Source organism: Xiphophorus hellerii, chromosome 15, assembly GCF_003331165.1.
Source record: "Xiphophorus hellerii strain 12219 chromosome 15, Xiphophorus_hellerii-4.1, whole genome shotgun sequence".
NCBI lineage: Eukaryota > Metazoa > Chordata > Actinopteri > Cyprinodontiformes > Poeciliidae > Xiphophorus > Xiphophorus hellerii.
Genome location: NC_045686.1, coordinates 10,789,278 through 10,814,482, shown reverse-complemented (window position 1 = coordinate 10,814,482; position 25,205 = coordinate 10,789,278). Strand labels below are relative to the sequence as shown.

Here is a 25,205-nt window from a genome sequence, read left to right as displayed (position 1 = left end):
CTTTAGCTAACTTCGTGTTAGCATGTGTACTCCGGGTTAAATTGGTGATGATTTACCATAAATCCGGTCCTTCAAATGCCTCCACAAATAATGTGCACCGTGTTAGCTCAGGAAGCCGGTGGATAGTGAGCGGGGCTCCGGAACAGAAAGCAGATTCTGGACCTGAACACAGGGAACAGAGTCTCTCTGTCCCATCATGATGATGAGCCGGGTCTAGTATCATCTAAGGATGGTTGGTGTATTTGAAGACATCTACGTTGGGAAATTATATTGACAATATATTGTTTACTGCAGTCAGTGCATTAAGTCAACTGTTTTTGACGTAATGCACTGACCGGCGTGACTGTCACATGTCGCACAGAACCCATTTCCAAGTAGTATAGCTTTGCTGGGAAAAAAAAAAAAAAGACCAAATACAGTGACTGTCCCAAATAAATTTTGTGTTTAGAATATCTGTCCCATATTTACGGAGGACTGAAACTAACATACTTAGAAATAAAAGCAGAAAAATAAATGCACCAGACCTTCCTGAGTTTACTTGTGATAACTTCATTTATACTTATTTCATTTTTTGAAAACTATGATTGTTGTAGTGTTGATGTTTATTTATGAATAGAAGGAGTAAACTGAAGTCAAATGTAATTCATGAATGGCTGTAATTTATTTTCTGACATCTGTTTACTTCTGACAGATTTGAAGAATACCAGATGAATAAGAGGATCACAAATGAACCTCAAATACATATTTTAAAAAGAACAAATGGTCTATTATTTGAATTTTATGTATAATTGCAAATTATAAAAAAAAAATAAAATAAAAACGACTCGAAATGACTTGAAATTAAAGGTTCCTGACTTGAGACTTGACTCGACTTTTGCCTTCTTTACTTGAGACTTGACTCGGACTTGAGGACAGAGACTTGAGACTTACTTGAGACTTGCAACACAGTGACTTGGTCACACCTCTGTTAACTGGTATTTTTAACTTGTTGATCATCCAGTGAATGACAGGATGATTTATTTCAGCTAAAAGGATACATGCACACTCAAGTAGGAGACTGCATTTTTGTTTTTGAGCAAAAAATATAGCAGGGATAAAGCTGTGATTCTGCTGCATAAAGTTTCTGTGGAGAAACTCTGACCAAGGAGGTGATGCGGAGCCCCATAGGGGACATGGAGGATTTTTTTCTTCTTCTGAGATCCCTCGCAAAAATGTACTGATCAGTTCATGCGACATAATTGTATACTGAACGTCTATCCTAGGGTGACTGTACTTTCTGCTATATTGTAAGGTTTTTGTGAGGTTTTTCCATCTTGATTGCAATATATCTGAAGTTTGACATCTTTTTTTAGGACAGAAATGCACCACAAACCTACAGTATGTGCAAAATGCAAAAGCAAAATAGGCCAAACATGGGATTTCCATCTCCCTTCTAAGATGTAAACAAACTTTCCTTAAGAAGGAAAGAAAGAAACACCACATCCAAACTATTTGGACTATTTCTGAGTTATTTTCCCGGTGTAATAAAGTCATATCTGACAGCTTTTATTGTATTTTTTGTGTTGGTAGTCTGAATGGTTAATAAAGGACTGTTTTCATGTGCAGGACCATCTCGACCTTACACAAACAGCCATAAACATGCAGTGAATAAATTGATTTTCCATCAGAGTTAAGAATATATAAACACATTTTCACTCAGGCTCTTTAAATGTGTATATATTTGAAATTTTAACTTGACATTTGTGACTGTATACAAAACAGTATTTGCTTATTTCAAGGGAATGCAAAAGAGAAATGTCTCCCCATGACCCATTAGGGGGCTCCGTAAGGTCAATGCCGGTTGGTTACCATGGAAACTTTGGATGCAAGCAGGTGAAGAGACATTCCTGACAAAAAGCTAACCCATTCTCTCGCTTTGTCCGAAGTCTGTTTTTTTGTTTTTAGCTGAAGAAATTACTCATTTGTCAAAATCCTCCAGTCAACTGAAACGCATTTTTAAATAATTTGTGATCATATTTATTAAAAGGAAAGTAATTCCTCAACTCAATCAAAGCCTCTAGAGTTGCTCCTCTGTTAAAGGAGCAACACGAGAGTCTTCCTGACCTTCAGACATTTTCTGAAATGATTTCACCATCATTATTCATCCAGGAAGCAAAACAGTTTTATACAGTTGCAAGACATGTTTTCCTAAGGTAAAATGAGCCAACTTTGTAAAGTATGTACTTATATATTTTTATCCAGAGCATATCTTAAAGGGGGGTAGCAAACATGAACAGCCTGCTTGTAATCAGCTGTATTGGGAGAAATCTTAGAGGGCGCTTAAAGGAAAGAACAAGGTGTTTCTGAGAGGCATGTAAGACCGAGTGATTCAGCCTCACCTCTGCAGGAGCCCATCAGAACCTGCTTTTATGTGTCTGTAAAAATACATCACTGGTAAGAGATGAGGTGAGGGGGCATCAAGTTGAATTTTGAGGCTCTGGCGTGTCCAAATTATGTCGATTCTACCTTGAGCAACTGTTTATCCACATTGTGCAAAAAAGAATGCAAAATTGCATTTTGATGGAAATATTTTTTCCATAATGGAGCGTATTGAAAATCTCTTAAATGTGGTGGAAAATGGGTCAGAATGACCTGAGAGTTGTCACACTGGTTGCTGCTGAAGTACCGAAACTCAAAGAGAAACAGCTCTTCAGTCTGAGACGCTGTGATGTTTTCTATTATACTTTCGCCCAATATGTTTTTCTTCTTTTCTTTTTCCTTTTAAAGACTTCTTGGCAGAGTCATGCAACATCTGCAGACCACATCCAGCCTGAAGTCTCGGTTTGCATTCACTCAGAGCCATCAGGAAAAAAACAGACAAACTGATTTTTGTGTTTATGTGTTTTAAGTATCTGCTAGTAAGTTACAGAACCATAAAGTAGCTTGAATTTTGGGAAAACTGAAAGTCAGAAGTGTTGAAACTATGCTACTGTAGCCAATAATATGACTACAGCCATTCTATAGTCAATAAAATGAACTACAGCCAAAAACACTTGTTAGAGTGCAGCCGTCGCAGGTTCGATTCCTGGCCTGATGACCTTTCCCCATCTGTCATTTCCCACTTTCCTGTCTAATTACTCTCAAATAAAGGCCACCCAAGCCAAAAAAAAAAAACTTTAAAAAAGATCCTTTATTAGTTTACTTCTTTTTTTGAAGGAGTAAACTAATAAAGGACCTTTTTAAAAAAGGTTTTTAAAGTAGGACTAACTTAAATTTGTCATTTTTAAACACACTTAATGAATTCAGTAAAAACAAAACTTAATAAATTTAGTTGGATAAACTTAATTTAACTACTTGTTACCAATTGAAGCAGTTCATTTAAGTTGGTTCAATTAATTTCTTTTTACAGTGTAACACAATGCCGAGGAGACAAACATTCAGCAAATGTTGGAGCTTAGCTACTATCTGACGATCTGTAAAAGTTTCTTAAGCCATTTAGGGTTTGAGTCAGTTACCTTTGCATAAGCACGGTGGCAGAGGGGTGGTTATATGGGAATACTTTATTGCCATCAAGCAAACTCTTAATTCATCTGCATAAACACGTCAACTTTACATTGGCATATTTTAAGATTTATTTTAGCAATTTTGATACAATGAAAGCACATTTTGATTTTACGTTTCACAAGTTTCAGCTGCATAGATCAGAAAACTGGACCAGAAATTACCCTTTACTTCACTTTCTCTGGAGAAATAAAAATTAAGCTGAAGTGTCCGCTCCCATCTCCCATCAAACTGCAATTTGCAATACCATCACTCTGTGTTTTTGTCCCTGACACTTTACGTCAGCACAGCGGGAAACACTGGAGCTGTTTACACCAGGAGCTGCTCCACAGCATCTGGGTTACCTGTTGTCTAGCAACCACTCTGTTTAAATCAGGCCCAGCTTCCAGTTATTCAGAGTAATAGCTACTTAAAAAAAAGAGAGAGAGAAAGGGGGAAAAGGGAAGTGGTCATGAGCGTGTGTTGCATCTGTTCCTGAGTGACGGCTGAAAATAGATTTCACTGATAACATTAGGATTTATCTACTTCAAAATGAGCTCTGACAAGAGGAGATATAATAAACACTCATCTTTGTTATGCATTCATATGAAACAATCAAATGTAATCCAGTGTAACAATATTTCCAACTAACTGACAAATCCTGGCAGTAGAAGCTGAGAAGTAGGAAGCAGAAATGGTTTTGAAAAATGTAGCTGTGTGTTCATTCATTGTGTTAAACGAGAACGTTGACAAACGCTCCAGCAAAAAGAAGAAAATTTACCAGACGGTGACAGTAAAGTCTAAATGGACATAATGCATCAGCGTTAAAACTTATTAGTAGAAAGTGGTACATTTAAAAAAAAAGTTTCTCTCCCTGTCACTTATTTTATAGTTTAATAACACCACCGAATTGATTTTTTTGCACCAACAGCAACCACAATACAAACACAATCTTACTTGACTACGACGACTTTCCATAGAAACAAATACATGGAAGGGAAAAACAGTCACGACCTGAATACCAGCTACAACAATTCCTACTTTGGTTACAAAAACCTAATGCTGATCACAAAATACAGATTTGTGCTTCTGTTACTCAATAATTCTTCATGTGCTTTTTCTTATGCGGCCTGCAAAGAAGATTAAACTGTGCTTACACAGTCTGGATTGCAGCCCATATAATTTCCTTCGCCCTAAGAGTCTGTAGCAAACCTCTTTGCTGATTTCCTCTAGAGTTTCTCTGCATAGTAGCTTAGGAGACACTCTTCCAGGCCAAAAGGAGAAGATGCTTTTAAATGATGAAATTAAGGGAAAAGTCAGCATTCACATTGGATTTCTGCTTTTCACAGGCAGTAAGCTCTAAACTCTTAACGAAAAGCTATTGCTTCCCTGCAGGGTCTGGCAGAACAAAAAATGCTTACAGAAATGTCCCCCTTATGTGCAACTTGTTTGCACCATTTCTTGTGTTTTGTGCAACCAACTTAAACTAATTCAGCCTAGGAAACTTATCCATGGTTTAAGACAGGGGTCTCAAACTCCAGGCCTCGAGGGCCGCAGTCCTGCAGTTTTTAGATGTGCCACAGGTACAAAACACTGGAATGAAATGACTTAATGACCTCCTCCTTGTGTAGATCAGTTTTCCAGAGCCTTAATGACCTAATTATTCTGTTCAGGTGTGGTGCAGCAGAGGCACATCTAAAAGTTGCAGGACTGCGGCCCTTGAGGACTGGAGTTTGAGACCCCTGCTTTAAGAGAAACAACAACAATGACAGAAATGTCAAGCCCCAATGTTCTTGTTGAAAATCATCAGGACTGAACCCATTTGAGGTTTTTTTTAATCTTGTGATGGAATCAAACTTTCTTTTGCATTTCAAAAATTAAATTAGGCTACGTTCACACTGCTGCCCGAAGCGACCCAATTCCGATTTTTGTCAAATACATTATTTTTGCCGTGCAACATGTATGTGATCTCCAGTGTGAACTGCAAACGACCTGAAGTGCCCCGCATGCGCAGTAGAGGGCGCAATAACGCCAGCGTTCTCACTGTTTGCCAACCGCCATTAAAAAAAAAAAGAAGAAACGCTCAGTGTTAAACATGTATGCTAAAGGTGGAGCATAGCTTACGCTTTTGAAGTTGTTGTCCGACCGGAACCAGCACAGCAACAACTTCATCCTGATTACCGTCCGCCATGGTTGTTGTTGTTGTTTTTCTTCCCGCTTGAGCGTATTCAGGACGCAGAGTAGTGACGTTTTGTCGAGTATCAATGACGTTCAGGACCTGGCCGTTAGGATTCAGGTCACAACTGGCCTGGGTCGCATTCGAAAAAAAAAATCTGACCAGTGTTGTTCATACTGTCATGAAAAGATCAGATCCAGGTCGCATTACGGCAAAAAAAAAAAAAATAATCTGAATTGAGTCACTTTGGGCTGCAGTTTGAACTATTGATGCTAAACTGCAATATCCACCCTGGGAAAGTTTGTGGCGTGAGAGCAGATGAAGAGATCAGCATCAGAAAATATATTCATTTGGGTTGAAGATTGGCTTGTGATCCTCCTCCTCCAAAAACAGGTTAACCTTTTTTGAAGGAGCGTCTACCATTTGCATTACATACCACAACCTTCGGGATCTGTTAGGAAAAATAAAATAATTGTTTTACTGCATTCAAACTCTAAAGGGCATGTTGCAAGAGGTCTTGCTGTGCTTTTCAACAATCCTCCCACATTCAAAGACAGAAAACCTTTTTGCCTTGGCAGTCAGGGAGTGATGACAGCGTGGATGCCTGACAGAAAATGACAAAAAAAATTAGCATTTCTCCATAGATTTTGATTTTTAAGATTATTTTCTCAAACATTTTCAGTTTAAATTCATATTCAAACATTTGTCTTTATTCTATGCCGGTTTTTGTACATTGTTCCTGTTTCATCTTTTTGTATTTTGAAGCTTAACATGAACTAACGAAAAAGATGCAGAGCTTTCAGACCTCAAATAATGCAAATAAAACAAGTCAATACTCATTTAGAAACAACAATACTAATGTTTAAACTCAGGAAGAGTTCAGAAACCAATATTTGGAGGAATAACCGGGAGGTTTTCAGTGGGGTTCAGTGCAGTGGGCTCTTCATTTTTATGTTCTCTTCTGACAAGAATTGTAAGGTACTACAACTATAAATAAAAATCCTTCAACTCATGAATGTAATGCAGATGAATTTGTAAAATTCTGATTATCATAAGGTTTTAAAATATTTCCTTCCTACAAAATATGGAATAAATGCAACCATTTTCTTTGCCGTTAAGAAACAAAAACATATTTGTGTTCTTTTAGCACTTTATGACTGCACAACTAAAAGGTTGTCATGTTTGAATAAGCCATCTGTGAAATCAGGTGGCAAATTTTAGGTCAAACCCAGAATAAAATTCTGGGAGAAATCAATGACACTGGTTTTTATGTCACTGTAAACCAACAACCTGCTTTCTAGGTATTTTATTATTGCAATGCCGGAAAGTGCCAAATAAATATCAGAATTTCATATTTTTGTGCTTAAAACATATAGCTGTCAATATTCTTTTAAGCAAGGCGTGACACATTTTTCCTGATACCACTGGAGGTGGTACGAATCAGACGTTCAGGTTCTTTGTGGACATAGCAAAGCATTGTGGGTATCCTCAACAGAGGATACTGATCTGCAAATATTTGAGGTGCAGCCCAGCTCTGTTTGCCTCAGACAAAGGTTAAGGATGAAGCGGCTACTATTGAATTATGCATCACGAAGTAGACAGAGCTAGAAGAGTCAGTTGGAGCTTCTGATGCTTGTGTGTCTCTGCTTGCTTGATTTTTTTTTTTAGAAGAGGATTGTTGCAAACCTAAAAGAAGTCAGTAGAACAAATTCCGGGCATTTAAATCATTCTCGTTTCTATAAATCTTACTTTTTACTCAATGCGACTACAATAAAAACGGAATCGGTTTGAGTCATTCAAAACCTGTATTTGGATAATCCACATCTGCACTTTTCAGCATATAAAACTCACATACAGTAAAAGAATGAACAATAATAATGTGTAAAATATTAGTAGAGACAGAGAACATTTCCAATTAGGAACCTGCAGAAAACAAAGAGTAGAAATCAGATTGCAGATTTCAAATATTTCAGCGAAAACTGAAAAGACAAATTGTTACAAATGGTTTGAGATGTTCAGAAATAGAGAACAATCTCATCAAACTGTGGAACCAGGAGAGTTTTCTACAAGACTTAGAGTCTTTATTGCAATAGCTTGTGGAAATATATGCTAAATTTTTACATATCCGTCATTATGATTGGATTTCTTGTTTTTAATCACAGACAGCCTATGCAGTAGCTTGCAAACTTGCCCACACCCCTTGAACTTTTGCACATTTTTTCCTGTTACAACCACAATCTTCAAAGGACTATATTGTTTTTTTTATGTGAAAGACCAACACAAAGTAACTCATGACATAAGAAAATGATGAATGGCTTTAAATAAAATCCCATCAGGGGTCTTTGAACATCTCAGATGTTCCACTCAGTCATCCAAAAATGGAAACAGTATGGCACAATAAACATACCAAGACAACTTTCCACATGATACAGCTCCGCCTTCCAGCAGGGAGAGGCTTAATGTGTTAGAATGGCGTAGTCAAAGTCATAGCCCAAATCCAACTTGGAATTTGTGGCAAAACTTCAAAACTGTTGTTCACCTTCAGTCTCTACCCAATCTGAGAGCATGAATTATCTTGCAAAGAAAATGGGACATGATGTATCATCAAAAGTCTTTCAGATGCAAGTTGTTTCTTTAAAGGTGACCTATTATACTTCCTTGATCATATCAGAATAGGTTTATGGGATATAAAAAATTTTCATTACATTTTTTGGTACAAAATCATTCTTAGATATTGAGATTTGGGCCGGAACGTTTACACTCATATGTGAAAATGGCTACAAACAGTTGCACAATTGTACAACCGTACATCTTTGAAAAGCATAAGTAGAGCCTCCTGCACAACCAGCAATAATGCAGCCAGTGGTTGATGGATGGTAAGTCAAGAACCAAACACTTGTCTTTTCCAGCAGCCATTGCACAGAGTACTGCTGACCAAATCTGCTGGAGATCCGCTTGGGTTGCCAGGTGACGGACTAACTTCACTAGGGTTGTGAAGTAACGGGGCAGTGCCTGCTGATTTGTCATGCTACTTTCAGAAGGTTTTTGAAACTGCTTACTTTCCAGACACCAAAAATGGTTTACTTATTGCCAAACACCAGAAGCAATAAAAACTCAAATCAAAGAACAAAAATGTGCAAAATGTGAATTTTGCGTAGTAGGAAGGCCTAAGATTACAGAAAATCATGCAGCATTTTTATTCCACTTAACAATCAAGTACTTACTTAGTGTTGGTCCATCAGATACATTAAAAAAGTAAAATAAAGTCAAGTTTATGAATGTAATGTAAAAAATCTTTCAAAAGCTCAAGTGCTATGAGTATTTCTGCAAAGGCATCTGTCGTCTCAAACATTTTATTATGTTCTATAATTATAAACCAGGATTAGTCAAAGCTGTGGTAAAAGTGTCAACTTGACTAAAACATTACAAATAAGTCATATCAAACTGTTTTTCCTCCACAGTGCCTCTGGTTTAGTAAACTGGAAAGTCTGAGTTCGAGTAAAGAAAGGAAAAATCTTGTCAAAAATTACGAGCCAACCATATGAAGCCATTGTTGTTAAATGCCTGCACTGAGTTGTATCCAGTGGTGCAGACTCAGTTCACGGATCCACGACAGGAATCGTGCTGACCTTGTTGTTCCTGCTGATCCGCCGCTCGGGCCGCTGCCTGGGCAGTTTGGTCTGGATCAGCTCCTCTGGAGTGTTACCCAGCGGAGGCAGCAGCCTCTTCTTGCTGTTTCTGGTCTCAGGAAGCCACTGAGGTGGCAGCTCAAAAGGTCCGAAACCGAACTGTGGAGAGTCCTCCGCTTCTGTGGGCGTAGCGGGCGCCACCTGCGACGAGGAAGTGTATGTGCATGCGTGAACGGGAGAGGCCCGAGCCACTTTAGCTGAAGCAGGGGCTTCTTTAGTGATGATCAGCCCTCCAACAGGATCCTTTGGTATGTTCATTTCACCCTTTAAGCTTCCCAGCCTTGACCCATCCTTCTGGTTTTCCTTGCGCTCCGAGTTGCCTCCTGATGCTTCAGAAGGAATCTCATTCTTCACATCCTCCTCCTCTTCCTCCTCTCCAGAAGGTCTAAAGATTTGCTGTTGGCCAATGTTAAACATCTCCAAAAGCTGGCTCCCAGAGCGACCAGCTGTATCAAGGCCCACAGGCTCCCCAACTGGCCCCTCGCCCGCAATAGACGCCAATCTGCCGGTGGTGACCGCGTTTCGGCGGCTGTAACGCCTGTGAATCCTGAACAGCAGATCCATGCAGCTGTGACGGGCCGAGCGGTTAACCGTCAGGAGCAGGATTGGGTTGGTAAGAAGCGAAACCTTGGGGAGCCAAAGGGCTGTGAGATAAAGTGAGACGGGTAACTCTTCAGTGTCTGCAAAAACAGTACGGTAAACCACCAAGGCTCCGTAAGGGGCGCTGCAGGCTGAGAAAGCCAGCACGGCGGCCAGCAGGGTGGCGTGAAGCTCTGCCTCTCTCTGCGACACGTACGGGATGGAGATGCTGTTCTGCGGGGTTCGCAGCGCTGCGATGATCACCTTCTTCTTCTGGCTGGCACTGAGCGCTCTGCGGATCAGGAGCATGAACAGGAAGACCAGGGCCAGGGGGAAGATCACCGTGGTGACGTTGTAGATCAACACGAAGACCACGTGACCCAGGGAGCGGGCGTGGTCATCTGAGCAGGAGGAGGTGACGTAGACGTCGGTAACATTGGTCACGGCAAACACGGGGAGGCTGGCCACGATTGCATGGACCCAGATGTAGATGACCAAGTCTCGAGATCTGGAATCGGAGATTTTCCTCTCTAGCGGGTACAGAACTGAGTAGTACCTGCAGACACAACGACAAAGAGTCAGCTTGCATGTAGTGTCACATAGTGTCAAACTCTGTTTTCATTTTGATAATAAACGTCCTCAAGGGTCAGTTATGCAAGAATGGATTGATGAAACTGTTAAAAATAATAAATAGTGTCTCTGCATTCAATAAGTACTTCCTAAAATTAAATATCAAACATCTTTTCGAACCAAAATTTCATGTTTGTTTTGTATTTTTTTGTAATCAAAATCACAGATTTTGTCGTGCTAATTAAAAATTATTTTCAGAGAGTTTTGAAATACTTGCACTTATGTCTGATGTCAAATATGTTTTTTTGTCACTGACCATGTTGATCACGGACTAAATCTTGAAAACGCTGTGGCAGAAATGTAGTAGAAGAAAGACATACTGCCACCTGCAGGTGGGTGTTAGTAGTCTCAAATGGGTTTGATCATTTTAGCAGAAAATGTGCAATAAAGTCACAATTATGTATTAGCGTTGATTTTGCATGAATTTCCACAAAAAACTGATTGTCCATGGAAGTATGCAAATAAAACTGCTTTGATTTGATTGATAAAATAATATTTAAGCACACAATTGTTATCTTGAAGGTTATATTTATGTGGTCTGAAGTCTAGAGGCCCAAAGTATAAGCTACATTGGGCCAGATTTGGCCGCCGGGCCTTGAGTTTGACACGTATGATCTAAGAGAAACTGTGATTTGTCTCTTCATGTCCCAAAGGTGTAGCCAATTTTTTAAAAACTGAAGGTAGTTTGAGGGTTCTGATGTGGTTTAAACCATTTTCTACTGTGAAAAAAAAAGCCTTTTCAGTGAGCCGAGTGTCGTCTGACTGCAGTCACGCCTAAAACGGCTTATGAAAATCTCTCTTAAGAGGATTTATGTGGAAATACAGATAAGCAGAGTGGAATTTCAAAGAGTGAGTCTATTTAAAAAATATCCACATCAATAACAGAAGGGTTCAGAAACAACATGTATCCTGCTGATGTGAAGTTAGGCAAGCAAAGCGGAAATTCACACAATCTCCTACTGATATATGAGCTTCAAGTGGTTTTACAGGAAAGACAGAACAGCTCCAACATTAATGAATCCATTATATTTGCTGCAAATATTTAGAAAAATGGCTAAGAGGTGAATTTCTCTGCGAAACATTTATGTTGTTGCTCTATTAGAGGGAGTTGATTTGCCACAGCTAATTTGCAAGGGGATGGCCAATAGGAATATCTGAAGGATTTAAGCTGTATTTTTCTAATTTCATACAAAAAGTGCTTGAGTTTGCAGTTTTCTTAAAGGTACTTGTATCTATAATTAAACTTTTATTGTTTCCTGCATGATTGGTGGCTTGGCCAGGCCTTTTCTTCTGTCGTCCCACAACCAATAATATTCACAAGCAGAAAAAAAGAAAAAAACCCATGTAGATTTTATTCGGTATTTTCCTGCATCGATGTGTAAACGAGCCAGTAACTGTGCAGCAGTCTCAACTTGTCTGTATATCTGTAGCCTTGATTACCCTTCGAAAGAATAAATAATTAAGTATTTGATATTTGTCTGACTGCGGTTGCTATGGAGCCAACACAATCTTTAAAGCAGTAAAATCCAGGTTGAGACGATGGTGCAACAATATAGCAGCTGACTGCAACCCCAATACAGAAAGTAAGCCAACACTAATTCAGTTCAACAGAGAATTTAGGACGTAAAAAAAGAGTAAATTATTATCTTTTGTCAAGCAGGGATTCTTTATAACCTGTTTTTCTGAATAAAGAAAAAGATTTAAATGCAATTTTATTTGGTTCCTCAGAAGTTAGTGTGAAAATCCTCTTTCTCGCTTCTGTCACACACTTTCAGTGATAGGTTAGGAAAATTAGTAACTCTTGAAAGGTTTGACACATTTACATTTACATAAAAATAGAATAGTATGGATTAATACATGCCTGTAATGTGTTACATTTATTGTTGTGATTATTAAAGGCTTTATCTCCCCACTATGCACCTATTTTTAGTGCTTCGTGTGTTTCTGAAAATCGTGACAGTCTTTCATGGTGATGCTACTGGAACCATGAAATAATCGAATACACGTATTATTTGCATCAGCTACGCTTGCATTTTAATGATTTAAAGACATTTAATACGTTTAAAATTAACATTATTTTATTGCATTCACATTTAATTGAATGTTAAATTCAGTAACTTCAATTCAATAACTTGTTACACAGTTTTTTCACTGGTTTTCACAGAATAGATTAAAAAAATCATTTATATACAAGAATTCAAAACACTTGCCTAAGGTTGCCAGCAGGGGGCAACGTAGTGGGACGAAGACAGCAAAATACATTTCTGTGATTAAAGCAGGAGAACTATAGCCAGGATACTGCAAGGATTTTTTTTTTTTGGACAAACTGTGTGCAAGTTTGTTTTAACTGATTATTTTTTTTCATAGGTGCATGCTAATGTAAGGTAAACATCTTAGCGAAGTTTCCCACAGTTGGTATTTATAGCAAGCTCCTTAACTCTTTCCTTTATTACTATAATGTAACATGAATGGGCTGAAAATGATTATTGTCATTTGTTAATTTATTATAATAAGGCTTTAGAAAGCCGTTAACAACAGCAGAAAAGAGCGCAGAACAGTTTTTGCTGCTAATGAAGCTCCTTGTCTCTCCCTTTTGTCTGTTCCTACTTAATTTTTTGATCCTGGGGTACCAGGACGTTTTGTTTATGCCTGCAGGTAATATGCTCACAGCATGTTTATCTGCGTAACACAGATTTGTGGCACATCCTTGATCTAAAATCGCAGTCGACACCAGAAGAACATTTTGGAAGTGTTCCCACAAAACTCAGCAGCACATTTTAGCATATTTCCACTGAAACAAACAAAATACATGTCTTTGTGAATAATAAAAATAAAAAAGGTCCATTACAGGCTAAATTCTGTCCTTCCACATCATTTTCCAAATGTTACAGGAGTGAGTGTTTTTACAACCCAGCTCAATATGCAAATAAAAAAGATATTTTGGCCACTTATCAAAATTTTAGACGTGTATTTAATTTTATTTTCATCACGGCTCAACCCTAAAGTGAAAACATGACACAGATGCGCCTCCATGAATCAATTTGTATCAAGAAAATACTTCTTTTTCTTTGCTTTTTGCACTGTCCCTCTTCTGGTCTGACCAATTGTTTACTGCACCATTATTTATTTAGCTGAACAAAGTGGATGCTCGATTAACCAATTCTGACAACAAAAAGGACAAATGCGATTCCATTTTCCAGATGAGATAGAACAGTTACATTTTAAAGACAGTGTGTGTGACTTTATGTGGGCAGCAGCTGCTATCTTTGGCTGCTTTTGGTTGCAGCACTTAAAGCTGCAGGGAAGCTGGGACACATGCAGAATCAGTCCCAGGGTGCAGAAAGAGACTTAAGGGACTATTCTGACAACCTGAAAAACAATTTTAGCTCTTATTTGAGACTCCATTATAATATGCAGCTAACCTTCTGCAATTGTACAAAAAAATATTCACTTTGGGAATGTTAGCCTCATGTGTGGACAAAGTGAAGAGCTCAAATCAAATTTGGTGAAGTAAGCAGGGGGTGCCCTTCATTATTTTTCAACTATGCGTTGACATTTAGGTTGTTATGGCTGGAAACTCCAGGAAGAAGCTTTTATTTTAAAGAACAAACACAATTTACTGCAAGTAGAAATGCTGTAAAGACACATTTGCCCCCATACAGATTTTGCCTTTTTTTTAAACATTTTTGTCGCATTTAATTATTTTAGATCACGTGTCAAACTCAAGGCCTGTGGGGCAAATCCAGTCCCCCGTAGCTTTTTATGTGGCCCTATATATTCTAGACTAAACACTAAGTGTGATTAAATATTATGTTATTAATCAAATCGATGCAGTTTCTACTTGTTTACTGCCAAATTATATCAATCAGTCCGTCCAGGTTCTTGAGAATTATCGTGGAAATTCACACAAAATAAACAAATCCCTGCACGTTTTTGCGCTAATAAATAATTGGGAGTTTTTTTCTCAAAACCTGTCAAAAACTTTTTTACTTGTACTAAACAGCTGCCTCAGCTTTAATTGATGTAAGATTATAGTCCATGAGCTATACAGTGAGTAATAGTCACATTTACCATCATAAATAAGCCAAATTAGAACCACAAACACTTTGACTGAATTTCACCAAAATCAACAAATTGCGAACATTTTCCTGATTTTCCTTAAAAATGGCCAAAAACTTTAATTGTATTTAACAGCTGCATTTACCATCATAAACAAGCTCAAGTATCGCAAATATTTCCAAATTAGTACCACAAATACTTTGATTTGTATTGCAAAAAAGTCAAAAAAAAATCACGAAATCCAAGAGGGACTGAAAAGATTTCCAATAATATTATTTAATTTTAAGAATTTATTGATATTTTAACAGCTTTTGAACAGGTTTTATTAATACATTCTGGCACAAGCGGCCCTCTAAGAACGTTCATGATCTTGATTTCGGCCAAAACGAAATGAGTTTGACAGCTTTGGTTTAGACCATCAAAAAAAAAAATTCAGAATTATGACTTAATTTATTAAAACTTCAGAAACAAGTTTTAAAAAGGCAAGTGTAGAACTACTTAACTTTTTCATAAATTATCTGTCAGGACACAGTTTTAACAAATATGTAAAAACAAAAATAATATATTTTTTTATAAAAGTTACCTACAGCAACCTCAAGGGGAAAAAAGCTATCCAAAACTGTGATTTATTACATTCTGTAGAAATCTGAGTGTAATATCTCAATAACCAAATGTTGCTACTTTTGGGTTGCTAGGCGATGAGCTGGGCTTGGGTGGGGTTGCTAGGTAACGGCAAACTGTAGACAACAAAAAACATGAACTTATTGCCAAAAAACAATTTTTAAAAAAGCAGTTGAAACTCAAATGGAAGAATAAAATGTACTTTAGGTCCACATTAAATAAGATATATTTTTTTTTTTTATCAAAAGGAGGGAGGATCTCAGGAAGCAACATACCATGCTGCAACTTAAAGAAATGCAGAAATTAATAAAGAAAGTAATTATCTGTTCATTTATGACATTTCTTAGGTTTTAGGACCATTTTTAATGTGAATTAAAACCATTCTGCAAAATTCCGCCACAGCAAGACTCATTGCAGGTTATCAAAAATGTCTGATCGGAGTTGTCGCTGCAGATGTTATCTGACCTAGGTTTAGGGTGCAGATTGGCTTGGGAAGCTTGGGAAGCCATTTTTCTTTCACTCTGAATCAAGTTAAGATTTGCTCAATGGCAAATCGTACATTCACAGCACTGTGTAATGCCTTCCTGCTCTTATCCAACTACTTAAAATGCAAAAACTAAAAAGAAACGAATAATTTTGTGTACCTGTCGAGTGCGATGGCGCTGAAGCTGAGCACGGTGACGGAGCAGAAGAGTTTATGCAGGAATTTGACGACCTTGCAGAGCAGCAGAGTGTGCAGCCACAGGCAGCAGCGGGGACTGGCCCCCAGCGCCACGTCGAAGGGGACGCACACGAGTCCGGCGCAGATACCGGAGCACGCCAGGTTCTTGATGAATCGTTTGGTAACTGATTTAAAGACAGTCGTGCAGCAGGTGCACCACAGCACGGTCACATTACCTGCGGAAAGGGCAAAAAGGGGTTGAGAGTAAAGACCAGACTTCCTATTTGCCTGAAGTGATTTATTAAGCTGAATCAGTGTTAAACGAAGCGTTTAATGTGAATATTTTGCGGTTTAGCAGATTGCAAAAGTCTGTTTACAACGGGTTCTTAGACTTTTTTGCTGGGTGTCAGACTTGACCCGGATGACGCGCGAAATTCAAATGGGGTCTGAATTTCGCGCTAATATCCTAAATGGGCTGAACAGGCGAGGTATCTCCAAAAAATACACGTATATTTAGGATATGATCCATATTGTCTCGGTAAAAAGAAAAGACTTATTATAATCTTGAGGATTTAACCGGAGTCGAGGCAATCTACATATCTGGTGCTGCAGACCTCATATTGTACAATGAGCCAGAAGAAAGCTTTAAAATTATTTAGTTTCGGGTTGGGACAACTATATAGGATCACAAGAAGCATTATACAGCTGTCGACTTGTTTCTGCTCAGGTGAGTAGTGAGTTGTGCTATTTTAAGTAATTAGTCTATGACAACAATGCTACTGCTAATGCTAACAACAAGCTAACCCATGTTATTTCTATGTGCTTGGATCTACTTGTAAATAATTTATTTCTCTTCTGCAAACTCAAATTCATGCTGGAGTTGTATGTTAATGTTAAGTCATTCTGCATTTCTACAGTGTAGGTCATAGGTCAACCATTCGGTTCTACAGAAACCCCACTAAAACATGGTTCATGGCCAGAGAGAGTGGGGAAATATGTCACAAAAAGCATATGATTGCTTTTCTTTCTCAGTAACTGCCCAATAAAATATCTGAAAATGCAATTTAAACGATGTGATCGTTACCTGTTAGAAAGTGGAAACTCTGGCATTGTTAGTTTCCGCACCTCCTGTTTTTAGCAGCAGTTTGTTGACACACTTTTCTCGTCTTTTTCTGGTAAGTTTTTAAAAATTAACTCCTTTGTGACCGACTAGCTTTGGAGAACAAAAATAACGTCCATCTTTCTCTCTATTAGAACGGTTGGACCAACCGTGCACTACACAGACTTTAGGCATTTTGAAGCTGGATCAACAGAAGTAAACGGGCTGCGTTTACTTCCTGACATCATTTGCATTGCATGACGTCGGTGCTACGTCATCTGAAACCCACCAATGGAAATCGTAAGGAAAGCAAAAAAAGGAATTAGCATTCATAATTTCTTAATGAATGAATTAAAACGATCCTCACGTAAAGCATTTACTGTTAATTTCTTTTTGTTTTATATTTTGGTATGGCAATAAAATGTGCCTTTGTACTGAGACATTATTTAACATTACTAGTCTGTTAATTTTAACCATGTTCTACATCATAACCTGGCATCAACCAGTTGATATACATTAAGTCATATCCTTGGACAGCAAAGCAAAGTGCTGTGTGGGATCAGCAACATGTTGTTCTGATGCGTTAACAAGAACATCCCATGGGCTCCAAACAGCTGCAGGTTGCTCACATCAAGGACTCCCTGAACACCGATGCAACAGTGACTCGCTCACAAAAATGACGTCTTGATGCAGACAGACAGCAATTTAACCTTCATCCTGCTCTCTTATCTTTGCCTTACAATACTCACCTGCTACTTGCCAAATACCGTGACAACAGCCAACAGAGATAAAGACCAAACACTAAAACTGACTGTTTTTTCAACCCGTCAAATGCCAGTCCAGCCGGAGGGAGCAACATCAGCAGAAAGGACAGTTTGTGTTTTCTCTGGGTTTAGAGTTAATAAGCTTCTATGTGTCTAAAGGTAGCAGCACAAGCTATTAAGACCAAATGTGTGACTCATTATCAACACATTTAACAGCTCCTTTTTTATTATTATTGCATCCGAGTGGTGTTTAATGACTCTATTTCCCATGGCAGAAATGTTTTGTGAATGATTAGCAGCAGATGGCTAACACACCTATTTTTTTCTCTTAGTTCTGAATGAAGCTGCTGCTTTGTGTGCTGTTCTGGCTGCACTTCACCAGAAAATTGCACCAAAGAAAGATACACATGCAAGATGTTAAAAAGAGACTTCTTGTTTCTACACAAACTTTATTGTTTAACATTTTGTTGAGAAGGCTGAAACAGCATAAATTATCACTGAAAGTATTTGGCATGATAATAATAATAATAATGATGACGATGATGAATTTAATTTGTAATGCACTTTTCATTAACAAAAATCTCAGAATAACAATCAAAGCACTTGAAACTTTATTAAAAGTGAATAAAATCAATGATAATCAATCAAGTAATGTTAGAAACTGTTATAACATTACTCAACTTTTTTGTTGTGATGCTTATAGGATTATTTTTGCAATGATGCTATAAGTTTACTTTTAACAACTCTTTTCATTAACTCTCAGAATAAAAAAAGTGATACATTTAAAACATCAGATTACAAATAAAATGGTTAGATGATGGTATTCATTTCACTAACTATTTTTGTTTTATTCTTTAAAATACAACAACTTGTACATAACGTTAGATTTTTGCATCAGTTTTGGACAAATAAAGCCAGATGACCTGTTTAAGTAAATACATTTTTATTCTAATTTCTGACTTGAATAATTGTTTGGATGACTGCTTTTTTACTGAATTGTAAAAACTGGACTAATTGGAGTGTTCTACTACATAAATATGATTGAACTAGACCAATGTAACCCCATTGTAGGTTTGGTTGTATATTTAGGGTTGTCATTTGGTCATTTTTACTCTTTCCACTGATATTTCAGTAATATTTTGCACCTTCTATCAAAGCTTGAGATTTTAACCAGTCTTAGGAAAACAGAACTTATTGTAAACAGTCAGATTAACAAAAACAATTTTTAGAATATATTCTGATTAAAGAATAGCCATTGCTGAATTTATTGCTGTAATACTAAAAAGCAGACAGTACAAAATTAAGCTTCATCTTCAGTGTGATGGTGAGAGCATTTCAAGCCGTAACTGCTCCTATTTTCCCGGCTGTTTATTGCTTTCATTTTGTTTCCCATTTATGAATGAGACCCTATGCGGAGCAGTGAGCTACAATAAACATTATTCTATGTTATTGTCGGACTTTAAAGCACACAAGAGCTTTCCTCCTGCAAACAATATTAATGCTTAACTAGTGTGCACCAATCACCTCAAGCCCTTTGCCTGAAATAGTAGGAACCGGTTATCTTCTAATCTAAACAATAAAAATAAAAGGAAAATTTAATTTTTTTGTAAATAAGTTGATTTTTAATTCTGCATTTAGTGTTTCCTCATAGAGCAGGAGCATCAAACTCATTTTCGTTTTGGGCCAAATCCAAATCATGAATGCTCTTAAAGGGCCGGTTGTGCCAGAATGTATGAATAAAACCTGTTCACAAACTGTTAAAATATCTATGAATCCTTATTATTATTGAACATCTTTTCAGTTCCTCTAGGATTTCATAATTTTTTTGTGGTTCATTTGCAATAAAAGTCAAAGTGTTTGTGGTTCTAATTTGACTTATTTATGACGGTAAATGTGACTTTTTATTACTCACTGTAAAGATCATGGACTATATTCTGACCTCAGTTAAAGCTGAGGCAGCTGTTTAGTACAAGTAAAAACATTTTTAACAATTTTTGAGAAAAATCTGCAATAAACTCCCAATTATGTATTGGCGCAAAAAAAAAGTGCAGAGATTTGTTGATTTTACACGACTTTCCACAATAATTCTCAAGAAACTGGAGGGACAGGTTAATATAATTTGGCAGTAAACAGATAAAAACTGCATTGATTTGATTGATAATATAATATTTAAGCTCACTTAGTGTTTAGTCTAGAATCTAGAGGGCCATATAGAAAGCTATGGCGGGCCGGATTTGGCCCACAGGCCTTGAGTTTGACACACGTGTCAGAAGAAGCAACCAAAAAAGATTCAACTCACTCAATCATTATATGAATTACATATTAAGGAGAATCTGCTTATGATGTCTGCAAGTTCAGAAATATATGTAAAAAAGTGAGACAACAACAAGCTAAATGAAGATTTAAGACTTCAGATGACATATTTGTCTGTAAATTGTTAATATAAACACTGGAAGTTTAGCTGTTTATTTGCAATGTTTTCAGGAAAGGAAGAGTCCTCTTGTTCTTGATCAACATCTGAATTCAGATGATCTTTCACAAGTGTCCAAGTGAATCTGGTCCATTTAAAGTGGGCGAAAGCGACCTGATGTGGAACGGGAAAAGCTTATTTTAGCCGCTCGTATCTGGGAGCTCATTCTTTCAGGCATTATTCGTATCTCATAACTGCAGGTGAGGACTGGAATGCAGGTGAGTCAGTAAATCAGGAAATTTGCCTTTTTCTACTTTGATGGATCAGAGCAGAAACCACATTGCTTCAAACAATGCATCAAAAACAAGAAGTCAAAATGAGCACTAGAAAATAACATCTCAGATCCCCTTATCCTGGCCGCTTCACCGACTGCACATTTCTTCAATGCGTGCTGAAGGTCATAGCAGTGAGAGGACAATGCAACCTCAGAGACCCTGAGATTCCCAAAGCAGGCACTCTGCTCTCCATAAAGAGGATCAGAACAAGGGGAAATCCTGACCGAGCCGAACATGTCTCCATTTTTGCAACGCACCAGTTAAACATCTGCAAACTTTGATTCCGATGTGTCATCACATGAGCTGGAATATTTTAAATGAAAATCGTGGGATGTAATATCTAACTGGTGAGAAGGATAGCACAATTTAAAGGTGAGCAACAGGACTATTTCTCTGACAGGCTTTAATAAACGAAGGCCATTACTAGAGTGAGACTGAATTTAAAACGCAAAATGTTTTCTCCACCTCTATGTACTGTGTAATACCGTGTTGCATTAAAATAACATACATTTGTCTGGAGAATTTACTTGAAGAGCAGTAATAAAAGGCCCAAACTAAAGAAGATTTCTACAGAAAATATTAGATTCGTCATTTATATGCCGGCAGCTCTGAAAACAAGATCCATATTCATGAGGAAAATGTGAGGAAGCTGCAGAGAAGATTATATTTAAAAATATGCATGGCTAGTCGTACAAAAAATATATATATAATGCTTAAAATATGCAAAGATTGGGGAAGTTATTAACTTAATTTAGTGGAAACTGGAAATGCATGAGGCATATTCCCATTTTGGACCTGATGGAGTATTCCAGTCCTGGATTATTAATTCACGCATCGCTACAAAGCCTTCCTGTTTCCTTCAGCTCTTTAATGAAGTCAACGGTCTGTCAAACATACTGTTGCCATTTTATCTGATGCTCAATATGCATGTGTCTCTTACTGAAGGCGACCTTGTCTGTACAAGTTTATGGTGGAAATAAATCATTTTTATTCATGTAGCTCCCACATTACTACAACAATGGTTGTGCAAAACATTTCCTCTGTCATGTCAAGGAAAAGCTTATTCTTCTTTTCAATTAAAAGCATATTTGACTTATTGGTGTGTTTGCAACCCAAGAGCTATTCATTTGTCTTTGACCTTGATGTGGTTTTGAGCCAAAGCTATGTCATTTCATTCTGTTTTGCAACATTTTTTAAAGTCAATGGAACCAGCGTTCATCACAATAAATGGGAACTTTGTGGCCTCTCCGAAACATCCAGCCTCTGACGAATCTCATACCTTTCCTTGTGACACACAAGCAATCTGGTGCAAGTGTGTTTTCGGCTCCAGAGAATCACGATGTCACGACCACATCCGTGACAAATGACACATTAATTTGCAGCTTTCATTTTGGCCAGAACGTTTGTGCTTCTGGCTGCTCGTATAACAGCGTGTACGTCAAAGCCAGAAGCATAAACGATAGAGATGGAGTGATAGAGGTCCCTCAAGGCAAGGCAAGTTGGTCTGAACGGCGCTATTGAGACTCAGGGTAATGTAATAAAAAGAAGCTTAAGAAAGAGGCGTTAAAATGACCAAATTTGAGAAAAAAATGTTCACTTCTCATCATTTGTGGATGATTGAATATGCAATAAGTGGACGTACCGAGCAGCGACCCGATCAGGATGAGAACCTGGACGGTGGTGGTGAAGTCCCGGTAGGCTTGCTCTCGGACCAGGCGCTCCTGCTGCTCCTGCAGTCCGGTTCCGTCTGCAGGCGGACTGCTGCTGCTGTCCCACCGGCCCGATGCGTTCAGGAGATCCAGCCAGAGGCGGGCGGCTGTGAAATTCACCGCACCGTCCCCCACCGTAGCTGCCCGGCTCCAGCCATCCATCTCGACCACGCAGAGATCCTAGATGATTATTTCTAAGTAAGGTTGGAAGATGCTGGCCACTGGAACTACAAAAGCATGTTCAGATCGCGGAAATTACGGTGGAAAAAAATAAAATCCTAACTGGAGAACCGAGAGCTAGGAAAATACGTGCAGCCAATATTTTCTCAGCAAATATGTTAATAAAACGTGGGCAAAAAATAAATAAATAAAAAAGAATCAGTCATCACAGCGCAAGGTGAACCTCAGCTGCAGCTTCCGACCCACATTCCCCCCATTAGGGATGCATAGCAGAAAATGCAGGTCAATGAAAGCCATGCACGATGTGTTTGGCTGGATGGTGCTCCCTGACATCCAGAGCACCTAAAACAACACCGGGCTGCGAAATGTCCACGATCCACAGGGGGACGCAGCGTGCGCCACCAAAAACACAAACCCCTCTCCTCTTCCCGGCAAAAACATCGTGGCTGCAGGCTGGTAGCTGCTGTAGAGGCTGTTTTCTTTACAGACTGGATGGCGAGGAGAGACTGCGACCGAATCCGAATCACCGAATCAGCGTGAGGCGAAAGAATGGAGAGAAGAGGAGAGGAGAGCCCCTCCTTCTGCTGTTGCACCGAGAAACTCCACAGAATCTTATGAATGGCACGCAGCATGACCAAACTGCATTCCAATCAAATTATTAGGATGAGTGGACTGTTAAACACTTCCCACAAGATTAATCCACCGGGGTTTTTAAAGCAGCAAGCCAGACTTTTCTGCAAAATCCTCAAACTCACCTTTAGTTGCGGTTCATGTCCTGGATGGGCCACAGAACTCCGAATGTGACAAGATGGTTCATTGTTTACCTTGTTTATCCATGACGTAGAACACCTGTGTCAAACTCAAGTGCCCGGGGCCATATCCGTAGCACATAAGTGTGCTTAAATATTATGTAATCAATCAAATCAATGCAGTTTTTTTATCTGTTTACTGCCAAATTATATCAATCAGTCCCTCCAGTTTCTTGAGAATTATTGTGCAAATTCACGCAAAATCAACAAACTTTTTTTGCGCCAATGTAACCGGATCCTTTCTGCGTTGTGCTGGTTTTGTTAAATGATCAGGGCCGTGACACGGTTTGTCTTTAAAATGGATGGCTTCTCGATTTATTCTGACGAGAACAACGAACAGAAAACAACCGCGTTATAGACAACATGACAAAAGAGGAGGGGGCAAACGATTTAAAGACAATACCACAGAAGAAGAGATAAAAAAAAGGAGGGGCTTCCATGGTTGAAACATTTTAAGAGGTGTTTCAGGCAGGTAAGAAATAATACGAATAACCGAAAAAAAAGTAATAATTTTCTGTAATTATAACAAAAGAGAAATACAACCAGGTTACACCAATACATAATTGGGAGTTTATTGCAGATTCCTTTCAAAAATTGTCAAAAACTTTCTTACTTGTCCTAAACAGCTGCCCCAGCTTTAATTGGTATCAGATTATAGTCCGTGATCTGAACAGCGAGGAATAGAAAGTCACATTTACTGTCATAAATAAGTGCAAATATTTCCAAATTAGTTCCACAAACACTTTGATTTTTATTGCAAAAAATCACAGAAAGAATCATGAAAACCTGGAGGGACTGAAAAGATGTTCAATAATATCATTTAATTTTAAGAATTCATTGATATTTTAACAGTTTGGGAACAGGTTTTATCAATACATTCTGGCACAACCGGCCCTTTAAGAGCATTCAGGATCTGGATTTGGCCCAAAATGAAAATGAGTTTGACGCTCCTGATGTAGGAGATGGAAGCTACTGAGGTGGAAGCGAAGGGTCAAACACGGGTTATATAATTGGATATAAACAATATATTTTTCATGTTTATCTCAGTCTAAGGGTTTCTTCATTACAAAACGTTTAAAATATTTCCTTTTAATTATTATGTTCACAAAGTATCAACCAGTTGGTGTACAACCATATTTTCTTGCAATGGTTAAACTGTACACAACATTAGAGGACACCCACTCCGTTTTGACTGAAGGACCATGTCAATAAACAATAGAAAACTTGTTAAAGGTACAACCCCAAAATTTTTGTGAGTGCCTGAGCCGCCCATGTACCTTCAATGAAGATGTCATAAACAGTTACTGCTCACTTTGAATAGTTTCTTATCTTTGCAAAATTATGCATGCTTTTTTAAAATAAAATCTGTTTTAATACTTTTTTAACAGTTAAGTAAATAATCATTTAACTTTCATTAAAATTTAACTATATACCTCTTATTATATGCATATTTCCTTTACAAGATAAATCTCTGTACAAAAAGAAATTCTCCATTAAAATTAGATATACAGCTCTGGAAAAACTCAGAGCCCACTGCACTGAACCCCATTGAAAACCTCCCTGTTATTCCACCAAATATTGGTTTAGGAACTCTTCCGGAGTTAAAACATTAGTATTGTTGTTTCTAAATGAACATGAACTTGTTTTCTTTGCATTATTTGAGGTCTGAAAGCTCTGCATCCTTTTCCTTATTTTGACCGTTTCTCATTTTCTGCAAATAAATACAAAATTTTTGCTTGCGACTTCGGAGAAATGTCAGTAGTTCATAGAATAAAAGAACAATGTTCATTTTACTCAAACATACACTTATGAAAAGTAAAATCAGAGAAACTGAGCACTTTAAGTGGTCTCTTATTTTCCCAGAGCTATTTTAAGGGCTTGCATTTGTATTTTTTCTTGTTTGTTTTTCAGATGTTTGTTTTTATTGGCGTATTTAATGAACAAGATTTTTAAACTTCCCCCCCA

General features: G+C 38.0%; 1 protein-coding gene across 1 annotated transcript; it reads right to left on the bottom strand.

The window, feature by feature from the left end:
- Window positions 1-7,481: 7,481 nt before the first annotated feature.
- On the bottom strand, window positions 7,482-23,231 carry gpr176 (G protein-coupled receptor 176). Its single transcript, XM_032586022.1, has 3 exons — window positions 22,185-23,231; window positions 15,918-16,170; window positions 7,482-10,519 (listed from the first exon to the last, which is right to left on the bottom strand). Exons 1-3 carry the CDS (start codon window positions 22,411-22,413, stop codon window positions 9,295-9,297), a joined length of 1,707 nt encoding a protein of 568 aa, XP_032441913.1. The 5' UTR covers window positions 22,414-23,231; the 3' UTR covers window positions 7,482-9,294.
- Window positions 23,232-25,205: the final 1,974 nt, after the last annotated feature.